The sequence below is a fragment of the Poecilia reticulata genome, linkage group LG23 (assembly GCF_000633615.1).
Source record: "Poecilia reticulata strain Guanapo linkage group LG23, Guppy_female_1.0+MT, whole genome shotgun sequence".
Lineage (NCBI taxonomy): Eukaryota > Metazoa > Chordata > Actinopteri > Cyprinodontiformes > Poeciliidae > Poecilia > Poecilia reticulata.
This window is the reverse complement of record NC_024353.1, coordinates 4871893-4888139: the sequence shown is the minus strand read 5'-3', so window position 1 is coordinate 4888139 and position 16247 is coordinate 4871893. Positions and strand designations below refer to the sequence as shown.

General features: G+C 38.5%; 1 protein-coding gene across 3 annotated transcripts in view; it reads right to left on the bottom strand.

Moving 5' to 3' along the window:
* chchd3a (coiled-coil-helix-coiled-coil-helix domain containing 3a) overlaps window positions 1-16247 on the bottom strand; it is a 63662-nt gene that overhangs the window by 34218 nt on the left and 13197 nt on the right. For all 3 annotated transcript variants that reach the window (XM_008400671.1, XM_008400672.2, XM_008400673.1), the window contains one exon: window positions 9931-10111. In XM_008400671.1, coding sequence (XP_008398893.1) covers window positions 9931-10111 — 181 coding nt within the window. The remainder of the gene's footprint in view (window positions 1-9930; window positions 10112-16247) is intronic.

The window sequence follows — 16247 nt, the reverse complement described above, 5'->3', positions numbered from 1 at the left end:
TGCCAGACTGTAGATTCATTAAACGTAGTTACAACACATACAACATTTTTTCCCATCCATTTCTGTACTGGTTCACTGAACTGGTGGAAACTGTGACTGAACACAATGATTTCTAGGACTGACAAGATCACACCTTAAGTGTTATTCAGCCTTGTTCAGTCACAGCATTTTCACTGGCAAATAGACTATTGCAGGGATCAGCAACCTTTACAACCCTGAGAGCCATTTTTGCTTTTGGTCCGGCTAAAACAAATTTGTTAACAGCAGCAAAAGCAACATAACAAAAAGAATTGTATAAAACAATATTCGGGAGCAATGGGTGGCTAGGTTGGTAGAGCACATAGGCAGAGGTCATAGTCTTTGATGTGGTTTCGTGCCTGGTCTCTTTCCTTAGGCAAAGTACAAAAAATGGCACAATGACCTACTAGGTCAAATGGCAGACCTGCCTAGGACCGGGACATAAGGTAGTAGGCGGCAAATGTGGGCGTCTTAATTTTTTACACATTTATCATAACTGCTGACCATTTATCGTAAATTAAGATGAAGTGTCAATTGTGTAGGATGTTAGCAATGGACGGCTGACAGTCTTGTTTGTTTCAGCTGGCTGTAAGAAGGCTGAGTCAGACGTCGCAATCAAGTCAAACATTTACATCTCATTTGCTGTCAGTGAAAGTATGAAGCCGTTTCCGAAGTGTACCGTTTTAGTGTAATTGGATAGATGAAACATTTATGAAAGAGTTTTGAAAAAATATAATAGGAAAATGAACAAAACTTAAAATGCTGACAGATGTAAGAAATCTCTTTACACTGCGATACATTTCGAGCCTCAGCTTGTGTTGGAGACATTACCAATCCTCTGTGGATGGACGGCAGCAACATCTGCTTGCTCAGAGATTGATTAACTGGCTGATCGGGCGCCTCTGGTGTAAACTGATTGATTGATCATTCTGTGGTGGGTGTTGCCTTAGTCCACCTCCGTGGGGAGTGAACCTCTGGAGGTCTTAAGTCATCTGTCACATCCAACACAGAAGAGATACAAAAGGGATGGGGAGCTGGAGGTTCATTACCAAGCAACTGGGAGGGTATGCACTAATGAAAATGAAGCAATCTGGGAACATGGGATATGCCTGGGTATTTCTACTTTGCAAAAATGCTCTCATGTGTTACAAAATAATGAGGAGATATACGTTCGATCTAAAGCTCTTTGCACCAAAGCAATGTGAAAATGGTTGACAATAATTTCAGAAAGTCTGAAAACCAAATTGATCTTAGTAAAATCTAATCTAATCTAATAATGTAGCAGCAGTGACAAGCAAATTCTTGAAAATTTTTGGGATGGTTTAGTTTTGGTCCACAGCCAAAACAAATTCAGAAATTAAAAAAATACTAAGATATTTTACATTTAGAATGTAAAATATCTACTTATTAAAATTTTTTACCTCATCTTCAGTTAAAGTAGGAATGGAAAGGTAAATGTTACTCAAAACAGAAAGGAGTCAGATGAAAACATGGAGCAAAATGAGGAGCTAGTCGGACAGAATCCTAAACTGAAGGCAGAAAATACCTTTGTCCGATAGTAGAGAACAGACAAAATGACGTGGGAGTGCTATGAGCCGCATTACCTTTGGACAACACATGTCCCTTGGTGCTAAGTTAATGAGAATGAGTGCTGGTGAGAGAAAGGCATGAGGAGAAACAACCGACGGCAAAAAAAAAGGTGAGAGGGAAGACGTGGGTATGAAAGGACACAGCCTCGAGATGTGTTGCTGACACTAGACCTCATGGACAACCCACATGGCATGTGGCTGGTTTGTCTGTTTCCATGTGCCTGCGGCTTATGAATTTTTTTACCTGTATAAAATCCTGATAGTGCATGTATGGGCAGCTGAAGGCTTGAATGATTATGACTAGAGATACTCTACATTATGTATGCCGACAGTGTGTTAATACATATTCATTGTCCCCAGCAGGTGGTTTTCACAGGCCTGATAAAAAAGTAGGAGTTCACAGTCAGAAGTGTGGCCTGTCCAACCCTTGTCAGCAGAAACACATCCCCCTTTAATTGCCAAACCAACCTCTTTGTCCAACTACACCCTGGTTAATTAAAAATAATAATAAAAAACCGTGCAAGCCAATCCTCTTTGCATGCAGAGATTAACCAGTTACAAATATTAACATGTAACAGTGTTTTACAAAGATGGTTTCAAAACTGCAAAAATATCTTTCAGTCCCTTTTACTTTTTCTTTTAGTTTACCTTTATACACTTTACTCTAACAAGTATCTTCATTTTCCTGTTTTCTGGTGAAATAAAACAAAACAACAACAACAAAACAACACATTTGTGAAAATTGAAGGAGAATCAACAATCACTTTAAGTAAGGAAACAGTTTAAAACTACCAAAATCACAGAGGCTTGTTTGTTCAATAAAAGAAAGTGAGGCAACTATAGGGTTCTTGTTGCAACATCCAAGTAGCACTCTTGAAAATTCTCTAGCAGCAGTACACATATGCACCACATCTTACCATATACAATGCCATTTTTATTGGGTTTTGTTAAATGTTCCTACTTGCATATTGCTTTAAATGCTGTTTTGGAGTTTCACATTATAAGTGACTTTATTGAAAAGTTAATTTGTGAAGTAAAATTAGCTTTTTACATATTGGTTCTTTCCTTTGCAGAGGACTCAATTTCTCCCTCAAACACCATTAGCTAAGCTGACTGTTCCCTTCCTTAAAACCACATTAATACTGCTCTCAAAAAAACACAGAAAAACAACTAATATGAAAAAGACCAGATAAAAAGATCGAGTTACCTGTGTGTTTAGATATTAATGTTGAAATGACATTATATGCACTTGGCTATTTTACAAAACTTTTAACTTAAAACCTACCTCCCAGAGACAGAAGCAAAGCAAAACTATATTAAATATGACAATTTTGAAACCAGGGTACATATATGGATATAAACAATGAAGCACATATTATGATTTAAAGAAAGCATTGGAAAACATAATCAAAAATCAGACTTAAAACACTTTTTTTTTTAAAATTTTTCTGGCCTTGCTGACAACATTTTCTATATTTGCTGAGCAAATATAGAAAATTTGCAACACAAGAGTTGCTGAGTAAGGTAGCTGTTGTTTGCCGTACACACATTGAATTATTTCTTTACACACACAAATCTGACATGATTTAGCATCACTTCCCAGAATGTTTAGTACAAATGAGGATGAATATATGCATAATAAATGGACCCACCACCCTGTGAAGCTGGAGCAGTAAATTGACTGTACAAGTTCTCTTGTCAGAAATAGGCTGTCCGGACTCCAGTATCCATCCATCAGTCGAAGCAAATTTATACCCAGGCCCTGCTGCTGGAAGCCTGTAGTGCCAATTATGTGAGCGGGTGAGTGCCAGGTGCAGATTGCCAGCAACAGGCCCTGCCAATTAAAGCCTAACCTCATGTCTACCCCTAATACTGGGATGGTATCTGGGTAGCTCAAGCCAGGCAAATGGGTGCAGGACTCCTGACGTTGTGTGAAAAATTGTGGAATGAACATGCTTCAAGACAAAGCAATGAAAAAGATGAAACTTCACACACGAAGTAAGGTAAGTGATAGCTCCTTACCAAACATTATCCAGAAGAAACTAATATAGTGCAAATTTACTTTTGCAAAGTAACTTTTTTTTCTGTACTTAACGTACTTTGTGGAATATAAGTCGCGCTTTTTCATATAAAGTTCAGCTTCCACTGTAGTCAGATACAACATAGTTTTTCTGTAGTCAAAAGTTTTTCTTAGTTTATTAAAAAAAAGTACATGGGAGTTTGAGTATCTGTAGAGAATCCCACTGAAACACAAGTTGACACTAAAAAGCAGTTTGTTGCACATTCTTAATGTTAATTGAGTTATGCTAAATTTAAATTAATTCCAAAACAATTTGCCACCAGGGCCATTGGAGTAAATCTGCACCCTGAAAGCTTTGTTATCATGACATTAGGTGCCAAGAAAAGTAGGACAAAGTAAATGTACAATTTAACTGTTTGGAACCAGTTACCGGAAGTAGACAAAATCACCTTACACCACCCAAACCAATGTTTGGAGTGAGGAAAGATTGATGACTTTGGGTTTGATTGAAAAGTCCGCCTGAGGGTTAGAGCCCTGTTTCTGGGTGAGATGCTATGACCAGTGATTGATTAAACAATGGACCAGTGTGGCTCCGTGGGGAAAGGAATTGTTGAAAATAAAAAGAGAATGGCAGAGGTCTATTATTTCATTAAAATAAAGATGTGTGGACTGACAGGTGTATGTAGGATGAATCTGGGACTTGCATGGCTCTTGTGAGTCGATACGTATTATAGTAAATGTCAACATATTATTTACTAGATCATCTGTTTATATTCATGTTATTTGCTTTGTATTCAAGGGAAATCAGTGTTGCCTTTATAATCAACTTTAAATCTGCTGTGTACAACCAAAAAAAAAAGCTGGCTTAATAGAGTTATGGGTATTTTCTCTCCTAGTCTAGCATCTTAAAAATGGGGAAAGATGACAACCGCATTAGAAAGCCAACCAACTATAAGAGACAAAACAACGCAACGAAATGTTGTGAATATTTGTAATTTAGTATCCATTTGTAAAACTAGACGTAATACAGCCACTGTCGACTAACACCTTTTCTCCCCTGACAACACTCCCTTCCATTCCCGATTACAGTATTTCTCAGACTTTGCACTTTTGTAGATGGAGCCAAAAAAACTGGAACCATAAACATTTTTATCAAAATATTTTTAAAAGAACCATCATTTTTAAAGCAGACATTTTTTTTTTCCCCCTCAAATTTCTTTTATAAACGCATTTTGTTCTTTCTTACATGGTAGACTTCTAACAAACCCCATGTTTGTTGTATTCCTTTGTTCCAATTTTCTTTGCTGTGGCCCTCCCCGAGTGGCATTACATGTGTGACCACTGATGTCGAACGTTTTCCCTGCAGACAACAGAACCCCAGAAACCCAACATTACCAACGACGACAACAAACAGCCCTGCCTACAATGGTGTGAAGTTTCAATTACCGGTAGACTTGTTGGCTGGTGGCTGCCAGTCAACCTGACAAGGAAGGGAATGACAGAGAAAAGAATTCCTACTGGGGTGGCACAAATCATCTAGCACCCCGACTACGAATGGGACTTAATCATGAAACATGTATACAATCTATATATAATTAGTGTTACTAAGATTATGATCAATGTTCCTTGTGGAAACCCCCCAGCAGAGCTCAAGCAACTGACAGATAAAGTTGTACATGAAAAAAGAAAAAAGGCCAATTTGCTAATCTTTTTCAAATAAAATTAACCTCCTTTAATGGAAGGTTTTGGTTTGCAAGGAATATATAAATATTCAAGTTACCAAATATGAGTTTTCTTAGCATTTTAAAAATCTCTTTAAAAGTTGTGCTTCAATTTCATAACCTAAATTGGAGCAGTAATTTATGGTGAAATCCTGACTGACAAATTTCGCAGGATGTATGTGGCTCTGGAAGATCATATCCAGAGCCACATAAAGAAAACTAAAATGTTTTTTATAATAATGGTTTTTTTTCCAAGTTGTTTTATTATAAATTTTACATTTCATTTATGTTGCCTCGATACCATTTACTTGAGATATAAAGTTTGAAAGTCAAGGGGCCTAAACTCACTAGTGCAGAATTGATCAATGTATCCTTCCATATTGCCCAAGACCTCCATCACAACACAAACCCAAAATAAAACATATTCTTTTAAGATTTTACATTTCTGGAGAAAATTACAAAATGTGACCAAAAGCTAAAAATGAAGTTTTCTAAGGAAATGAAACCACAGGTTTGTTTGTTCTCTCAAGAATTCTCCCTAAATCAAGAGGGACCTTATTTTAACTCAGCATCTAAAAAAAACCCAACAGTTTGATGGCCGGATTTGTAACGTTTTAATTCTACTGTAAAAAAAAAAAAAAAAAAGTTCAACAAATCAATAAAACAAATGCTAACCAATCTTTGTGTGCGCCAAAGTCTCGAGTCAAATCTCTAGGATGGATGTCGCTGTAATTGGTGTGGCTGTGCAAGCCGAGGCTAAGGCCATTATAGGTGAGCATGGGGAGGCATAACTGCTCATAGCCTCGCTCTCATTGTGAGAGAAGAAGTAGGGAACGTATGGGGTCCTACCACTCACCGTGACCTGTACCTTAATGAGCGGGACAAATCGATACATGCTGAAAGAGGAACACAACAGCGCTGCAATAAGACAGCTCTGTCTGTGTACACAGATTTGTTTTTCCAGTGATAATGTTCAATTCTGGTGGAGTTTACATACCCTATCCAGCCTGAATGTCATTACTTATTTTTTTGTTTGAATTAACGGGGGGGTTTTTTTGGCATGGAACGATCATACAAGTAAATATCTTCATAAGTAATACTTCAAACTAATTGAAGTAACATGTATAACAGCTACTAATAAAGTATTTTTAAGTTTCACATCTCACCTCAACTCTTCCAAACAAACTTCTTATGCCATTTTTTTTTTTAGGGTTACTGAGTGAAACCTTCAAGATGATAGCTGGTCCTAGAGCTCGTTTACATTGTAAAACAAAACAAAACAAAACAAAAAAAACTATGGAAAATCTTCCTTTACATCTCCATCAGCAAATAAATATTGTGTTTAGTAAAACAAATCATAAACATTCTTAGATGTTTATGTATTTTTAATTTATTGACTTTGTAAAGTAGACCTAGTTCTCATTTTTAGGCAGGTACAGATGCTTACGTGCGGCACAATGATGTGCATTTCATTTTTACGCATTACCTGTATGAAAGTGGTTTTCTTACAGGTAAAAAAACCTGTATGAAACCACACTTGATAAGAGGTGTGGTTAAAAATCAACTCCTGTAAAACTGAAAGAAAAAGAAGTCAAAATTCAAGTTTAAGTTTAAAGTTGAGTATCGTAGAAGCTAGTCTTTCTGCTCCTTTTTAGTAAGAAGGAATAAGCTGAAAAATTAAGTCGCACACTAAAACACAAAAGAGGCAGGAATAATGTAATGTAGCACACAGACACACACAGACACACAAAAGACAAACATGTTTTATGTTTCATCAAAAATGAGTTCGCTCTGGTTAGCAGGCAATCCTGGAGTTTGACGAACACAGAGAGACATGACAAAGGGAGGGAGACGTCTTGGGTGAGAGGCTGTCTTTAAAGAACGCAAAAAAAAAAGTCAATTTCCAGTTGAAAAGAACATTGGCTGTGTGGAAGCGTCTGGCTTGACAATTACACGAGTGCTGCAAACCGCACTGCACCTCCACTGATAACCCGTCGGATTCTATTAAAACTTCAGCACTCCAAAGGACACTCATATGGAAGAAATTATCACACAGACTCACAGTGCGTGTGGCGCGTTTTAAAACAGCAAAAAAAAAAAAAAACTGTCTGACAATAATTCTTCATCTACATTATTCCTACTGTGAGGAGGCAGAGAAAAAAACTGGAAGGGAAATTCCATCCATCCATCCATTTTCTTACACCCTTGTCCCTCAGTGGGGTCGGGAGGGTTGCTGGTGCCCATCTCCAGCTAGCGTACCGGGCGAGAGGCGGGGTCACCCTGGACAGGTCGCCAGTCTGTCGCAGGGCAACACAGAGACACACAAGACACACAACCATGCACACACACACTCACACCTTGGGGCAATTTGGAGAGGCCAATTAACCTGACGCAGAAACTCACAAAATAATTAAAGATTTATATAAGTAAACTGATTGAAGGCAAAGTTTATTCTGTAAAGCTGTGTGTAGTTTGAAAGTCTGCTAATGACCTAAAAGTAGTCTCTTTGAGGAACATCAAATACCATCACAGTGTACACAGGGGTAGCCATATATATTTGCACTTGGATAAACACAAACAATCGTGGTACCCTACATTGAATTGCCACTTTAATGCGGTGGAGTGTTTGTGTACCCCTATGATCTTGAGGGCTTTGTTATCTGGAATTTTAGCATTTGATGATTTCAAATCTAAACCCAACTCCTCCAATTGGGATGAACTCTCTCCCACTCTGTAGTTGCCCCAAAAGAGGCATCAGGCATGGGTGGAGACTGGAGTGAAGATTCAGGTTTGTCTTCTCAAACCCCAAGTTGGCCGTGGCAGTTGGCCTCTTGTACTGAGACACGTTCTGTTTGAGGTTTCTTCCCGTTAGAGGGTAGTTTTTCCTCTCCACTGTCGCTACATGCATACTCGGTGTAAGGGACGGCTGTATAGTCAACGACAAGCGATTGTCACTACGTGCTCATCCAGAAAGAGTGAAGTGCTGCAAGTCAGTGACTCGATGCCATCTGCTGGGTTTCCTTAGATACAGATTTTTTTTTATCTACTCTGAATAATTAATTGAGCATACTGTACTGTTTGATAAATAAAGTAGATTGCCTTATAGAGGGAATCTACTTTAGGTGTTTCATAAAAAACATATTTCAATTTTGAGATTAAGAACTCTAGAAAGCTGCAGGCACTGCTTTGTAAATTAACTAACTGCAGCTTTATATTTAACACGTGGAAAGCAAATATTATTTTCTTACCCTTCCTTATTACGGTCTCCATCTTCAGTGCAATTAAATTACACAAACCAAATTCCTTAAGAAAGTTTCTTTGTAGACACTTACAGGAAAAGAACATCAAACCATGGTTTCACCTCCCTCAACATTCCTCTCTCGTCGCCTTTGTTTTCAGTTTGAGTTCGGTTCCATATGAGGGATTCATCACATACTTGTCCAATGGTGGGAATCAAGTCCATGCTTCACTCTTACTCCGTCACAACAAAATGATTCATTTTTCTATTACTGCGATAAGCGTGTGAAATGAGCTATATAATCAATAGCATAGGCCTGTAAACAGTGGCCACACTCCAGGGAAAATGTGTTTTCTTTAGTAAACAATACAATGCCTGCATGTGGTAAGAATGCTCATCTGAAATTGTTTGCGAAGGCAATTTAGAGAGGAAAAAAAAGAAAGACACAAAATGAAAACATTCTTTATAACAATCGAGGGATGAACAGAGTAAGATTTGCCCGAGACAATATGAAGCTACATCAAATAGTTTCGCTTACTGTATGATGTTTACAATAAACTGTGCAGGTCCTTTGACTTTGTTGTACACAGATGAAGCTTTGAGGACTACTGCGTGTGTATTTGTGGTAGTGAGATGAGACAGTCTAAGTATTTAATTGAATTAGTCCTTAAAGATATCCGCTGCACCACAACAAACTCAAGATTTGCCACAGTGCCGGTCGTGTAGCGCTGCCAACACCAAACACTTCAAAGCTTAAAACACTGCATAAGCTTGCCCTGATGAGAGATAAACCTTGTTCCCAGTTTGAGGTCAAGAGCGCTCTGGAGCAGGTTTTCATCCAGGACGCTTATTTACTTATACAGATGCATTATTTTTTACGTCTACCCTGAGTCACAGCACTTCCTGCTGCTGACACAGCATGATGCTGCCACTCCATAGGCTATACGGTTGTAAGAAACTTGTGAAAGAACGCCCGATTATTGAAAGAATAATCACAAGCAATTTTTAAGGAGGTGTACTATGTGTTTTCCAGCTATATAGTGACATTTTATAACATAAAGCTCTGAAGAGTCAACTTTGCATGACATCCTCTTTAAAATCATTCCAATCACTCCTCTTAACCACAATAAGAATACACTTACAAAGCAGAAAGTGGTAGAAATAATGTCAATAAAAATCTCTTCACAAAGCATATGTAGGGAACGGAAATCGAAATTGAGCAAACTCACATCTCTACTACTCAAAAACAATCTATACACTTAGGTAAAAAAAACAAAACAATGCAGCATCTTGAAAGTGACATTCACTTTAGCTGCTGTGCAATATATTAGAAAGAACACTTACGAGTAGCTGAGCACGAAGCTTCTCATCCTCACTGCTGATCCTCTCCCTAATGATCGCTTGCTGGAGGCTGTCTTGGGTGAGGGCTCGCTCCACAGACAGGATCCTGGATATTTCTTCCTGGACTTTGGCCTGAGTGTCAGCTTGAGCCTGCGCTGATGCCCGGGCCTTCTCTGCATCGTACCTGGGTAGGATCAATAAATAGAATATAAATACTGTTAGAATAAAACTTAGATAGAATGATAATATATGATGCTTGCGCATTCCCCAACATTTCCTGCTCTAGCTTTAAATAATGCAGGAAGAGGATTTAGTGCACAGGATAACCAAGGATGGTGATCGTTTGGTACCAAGAATTTGTGCTCTTAACATGTGCTACTGGTAATTTTTGACAATAATGGCTTTTTTTAAACAGTCAGCGATGCTTAATGAAAGCACCAACTGACTCCAGAGCATTAGTGAAGGTGGTGCTCACTTGTTCCTCCCATCACAACATTAGAGCAACATGGTGGCAACAGCCCAAATAAGACAAAATTTCCCAAAATGGACTGGTGCAAAGCTTGGCATCGATGTCAAACACAATACTAAGATCAACTACACAGAGTTGATCACTCCAGGCAACGCATCTGCATTGTTTTAGAGTCCCGTCGCTGCGTGACATGCAGGCCTCCACCATGGCGGCGACCTGAAATTCACCGATCTCCGAAGAGTGACCCATTTTTCAGCAAATGTTTGTAAAAGCAGTCTGCATCGCTACCAGTCAATCTGTCGTCATGCAGGTGATTGGAGCCACCTACAGTTTTGCTTTTCTTTCTTTACATGTCCTTGTCATTTTTAAAAAGTTGCAATGAAGGACAGCACTGAGGAGTAACAGATGAGCACTGAAAAAGTTCAAAAGGCAAACCTAAAATCGTGAGAACGTCTGTGAGAGGGTTTATAACAAATTTAAGTGATTACAAAGAAGATCTATTTGATTATCGATGGCAGTGATCAATTCTGAGAGGCGGTGTTCTCAACAGACGCAGCAAAATCTCTGCAGACGAGAGGACCAGTATTTGAACCCGGCCACTGGGTTGTCCTAGTTGCCTAGCAACACAGTTCCAACTAGGTGACAGTGTGCTTGATTGAATAAGGAAGAACATCCCTGAAACCCCTAAAAGTGATCTTGTGTCTGATATCAAACAGTCAAGCCGAGGCAGAATAAACACAGAGCTGACGGAGCGAGCAATGGAGTGAATTATGGCAAATTCAATGAAGGCGAGGGAGATCTTCATAAACATCAGCCTGAGAAGGATGAGGAGAGATGCACAACAGATACATCTGATGACCACGGCAGAGGCCAGCTGAAAATATTGACTGTATGGCACAGTTCCAAAACAGGGGCCCAATTAAAAACAAATTTCCTCCAGATAAGATTGGGAAATTGTAGAACAATGACACTACTTTTAAAATAGTTATCCTTTTAAACCCCCGTAGGGATTTGAACACATAAGTTATAATTCATTTAGAGCCTTCTCAGGTTTTTCGACTCCTCATTATGGGAATTTACATATCCACTAATGCATGGTTCCAGGCGTGAATGTTATATAAGTTTTCTACCTCTTAGCTCTGCTATTCTTCCCGTTACAAGCACACACTAATCTGTCAAAGTGATAGGTTTTCATCTTTTATTAGAAAAAATCTCATTTACTTCCTCAGTCAGGTGTGAGTGTAGACAACATGCAGACAGTGATGAATGGTGATGGACAGACTGCTAAAAGCAGATCACCTACATACCTGTAGCTTTGAAAAGATGACAGGTAGGAGTAATTCGCGTATACGCCTGAAGTCTTAAAACGGCCCCGCATCGCAACTAAATGTCGGAGGATTTAAAGAGAGGGCGGGAGGGGCGGGGGACGGAAAGAAAACGGGTGAAATTAAAGAGAAAGTGTGAGCAGTGGCAACATGACATGTTTGGCCCTGAGGAAGTGAAGCAACAGAGGAGGGAGATAGAGAGTGGGAGAGAGGGGGAGAGACGGAGGGAGACAGAGAGAGACCAGCCATGTCCAGTCTCACAGTCCACTGGGCTGCACACGTCAGCACACTCCATCCATCATCAGGCTCTGACTCACACACACACAGACACATGGGGAGCCTCCTAATGGCCTTTTACATTCACCATTTCCCCCACAATCCACGCCTCCCCGCCTGTGTGCCGCTAATGCATCTAAGCTACCTCTACTCAAGACGCTTAGACTGCTGCTACAACTTGGACTGAAAGAGAACAGTAAACAAGATTCTTCTTGGAAAAGTAGTTTTGATGGTACTTGTGTGGGCCAGCAAATGTAGCCGGTTCAACCTTTTGACATGCCTTTTTTTTTTTTTTTACCAATATGCTTTTAGCTGAACATATAGGAAGAAAAAACATCAGATAAAAAAAAATGTTTCATCACAATTGAGTTTCCATAATGTACCGGATGCGTTGCAGCTAAAATAAATGTTTAAATCGCTTGATATGCAAGTGTTTGAAGAAAGCATTTATTAGGAAAAGGCCACACTGTGATACGGCGCTAACCTGCAACGTGGTTCTATTAATTTTTTGTTTTAATTGCATTGAATTCACAACAGGAAACCACGAAAATATATTTTTGTTTCTGCAAAACTGGATTTGATTGTGTTTATGTTTTGTTTTAGGGTTTTTTAGAAGAGGAACAACAACGTCTGAACAAAGTCTGCACTGGCTAAAAAATTAATAAAACAAACAAAAAAAAAAAATCACCTAAATTCATTCTTTTATTTGTTTTGTGAAGTCCCGCAGAACATCAACAACCAAAAAAATTACTTTTTGCCAAAAGCATAACCAAGAAACATTGAGGATTCCATATTTTCATGTCTGCGATTTTTTTTTTTCAATTCAACACACAATTTGTTTAAATGAATTTATTTGCTAGGCCCAAAGGGAAACAAAATTAACATCAACTTGACAAAATGTATTTATTCATTTGTTTATTTGAGGCCCGACAGATCAACCGAAAAGTCACATGTGACCCAAAACTATAATCTGATCTGGAAAGAGAAGATTTCCAGGAGAAAAGGAAAGTATGGGTGGAAAAAAAAAAAAGAGTCTATTGACTCGCTCACAAGTGCTAACCCAAGCAAAGACTGCTATCACTAGCGAGATGCTATCTGTCTGCTTCACCTCTATTGCTTTCCAGTCATTATTGCACTGTCTCTGGGATATTGGGCACATTTTTCATCTGACTGTAGAAGATTGGCACTGGGAGAGAAAGGGGGGCGTTGACGTAGACAATGGTTGACTCAGACGGAGAGAGCAAACACTGTAGCTAAGAGGCAGAATGAAAAAGTATCATATCTTTAGAGAATAAGTGGATGATTTTCTTTTTTTTTTCTGTTTTAGCCTGGCACTGAGAAGACTTAAGAGGATAATCTTGGCTAATTAACTGTTGTTTTGATTGTTAACTGGACCGAGTCATCCAACAGCCAGTTGGAAAACAGAATCGGTGAGATTTCATTCATTTGAAGAAGAGAAAATTGGGGTGTAGTGTGTTTGATATACCAGAGTAGCTGCATGCTACTTTCTGGAGGTGTCCTCAAAAAGGAAAGGAAACATACTGTAATAAATATAAGGATTAAGTCCATTAGAACAAATGCAGCAATGCAGGGTAAGCACAAACTAAAAGCATCTAGAAATGATACAACACTGCTTCTTTCTTTGGGGACTTTTGATGTCAAAATGTCTCCTTTAATGTGCAGAATTGAGGAGTGTTGAATATCTGCAGAACCAGCCAGCCACTCAATATCTTCCCTAGGGAAGCTTGTTTCCATACTACTATACTATAAGAACTCAATTTTAACAAGGATTGCATGACTATAACAATGATATTTTAAAGATAGAGGCCCACAGCATCACATCTTCTCCACCATGCTTAACAGAGAGCACGGTGATTGCTGAACCTCACAGATCCATCTCTCTGTACTTCTAAATGTGGCTGAAATGAAAATCCATAAGCTTTGACACCAGATCAAAAGAGAAAAGCTTCCTCGAAAAAAAATATTTGAGTACATTACTAAACATCTGAGTTAATAAGTCACAACATGTATGACAAACAAGAAATTAACATCTGTCCCCCATTTCTCCTTGCTGTTCTCCACCTTTTACTGAAAAGTAATGCACAGTGCATTCAGCCAGACCAGCATACCAGTCCAGGCTCAACCCAGGTCCCTGGAAACAAAGCATTTAAGCACCCACTGCAATATTGATGGTACGAATAATGTCGTAGAATGCTGTCTATGAATATTTAATGACTCATCCGTTCTCCCCGACACACACATGAACACATGCATACACTGCATCTGATTATACAGCAGTGCAATAAAGTTATACTCTGGATGATAGAATAAGAACAACAAAAGTCAACTGCTTTCTGCTGAACAATAAATCTCATTGTTTTGCTTCCAAGTTTTTAATGTACACTGCACTTAGAATCCCATAATTGAAGTAAATTATTATTTCTTCGATTAAAAGAAGGCAACATCCTCCGGTTGAAGCAATCAGTGAAGCAGGTCTAAAATGCAAAAGGTATGTAAACCTAACATTTAACATTTAACTGATGCAGCGTCACTGATGTAAAGACATCCAGAGTTTTTCTGACAGGGTAATAGCCAATCAGATTAAACAACTTTGCTTCTTCATGACCTAATGGAGGATTTCTGAGTAGGAGCATAGTGAACTGATGTTAAGACAAAAAGAAGAAATTTGAAGTTGAAGCTCGCTCAGGCTAATCTAGAACTAACAAAGAATTTAAAAGGGCGGCTGTTTAAATGTGAAATGAGTCAAAAACTCTCAGAGAAGGTCAGTGTTCTCACTCTTAAATCAGACATGCAATTATATCACACAAGCTGCTTGAATAAATGTTGAAGAAATGGACTGAATTTTGACAAATACAACTAACCTTTTAGTGTTTGAGCTGGACACTCAAACTCAACCCATATTCACAGAGGGAGTGAGTTTAATTAAAAAAAAGGCTGGAATATTACCAACATGAAGGAAATTAGAGAAATGGAGCAACACTGAATAACAGCAAAAATGGAAGAACAGAAGGAAAAGACAAGAGCTAAGAGGTCGAAAGTGTCTGAGAAAGTCAAAAGACGAAGAACTGGTACAAACAGCGATAAAGGATGCACCGAGTTGAGGAAGAAGAGACGGGTGAGTATGAGTTTTTTTTTTTTTTTACTCTCATCCCACCTTCCCTATCATCCTTTTCTGTGGCGTTCTGCTCGGATGCCTCACAGAGAAGCGGCAGAAGCAAATCTGCTCTCTGCACCCGCTCCTTTCTACAAATTAGTTTAGGCTGCACCTAAATAAACCCGGAGCTCAGAGTTCCTACTTCCTCTCTACCAGAGCAAAATATGCAAAGCCAGATCTCTGGAGTTCATTTATGGTCTTACAGCCAAACAGATGGAATGGTGCCTAATCTAAACACCACAAATCCTCAAATTCGCAAGAACTTTTTTTTTTTTTTTTTGACACTGCACTACTGCGGAAGACTGAGTGAAGGAATTCAAAACTGCCACATTACGATATAAAAAGTAGCACATAATTGTGTGACATAAAAAAGGTAAGATAATTTAAAAATTTGAAAATGTTTTAAACTTGTAGAAGTTTAAATGCACATTGCATTTTTTGTAAAGAATTTGCTAAAGCATGTACACTTGTCCTTCTACTCCATCATCTAATTTTTGTTTATCCCATATTTCAATACATTAAAATATCAACATGAGAATACTGAAGACTCTGGGAGTTTCAGTAGCCTAATTGGAAACGCTCAAGTGGTACGAAGAATTTCCAAAGCCACTGTATATCCACTAAGATCTCCATCTAATATTTCATTTTTCAGTGCTTACACTGTGCAGTCGTCTCACAGTTTCACTGCTCTGGCACCTAGTGGTTCTGTTAAATGAGCTGTATTGCACTATAACTCACAGAAGGAAAGCGTTTTACCCCTTACTCCAATCTAGCTGAAAAAATATCTCATCTCAGTGTCTTCTCTGCTATCTCTACAGGGACCATTATACTACAGTTAAATTATAGGCTCAGGGCTCCAATGAGGAAAACATTTTTTTGTTTTTTTTACCTCCATTTGTACAAAAAAAATTTAATCTCCAAGGATAAAGTTAAGTAACTATTGAAAATAGAACAGCAATTTATTTAGAGTTTTGATTAATAGGCTTGTATCATCACTGAAAGAGGAAACCTGTTTGTCTTCCTGGTACATCCTTCCAGTATCTCTAATGGCCCTATGTTAGGATATTAAGGACAA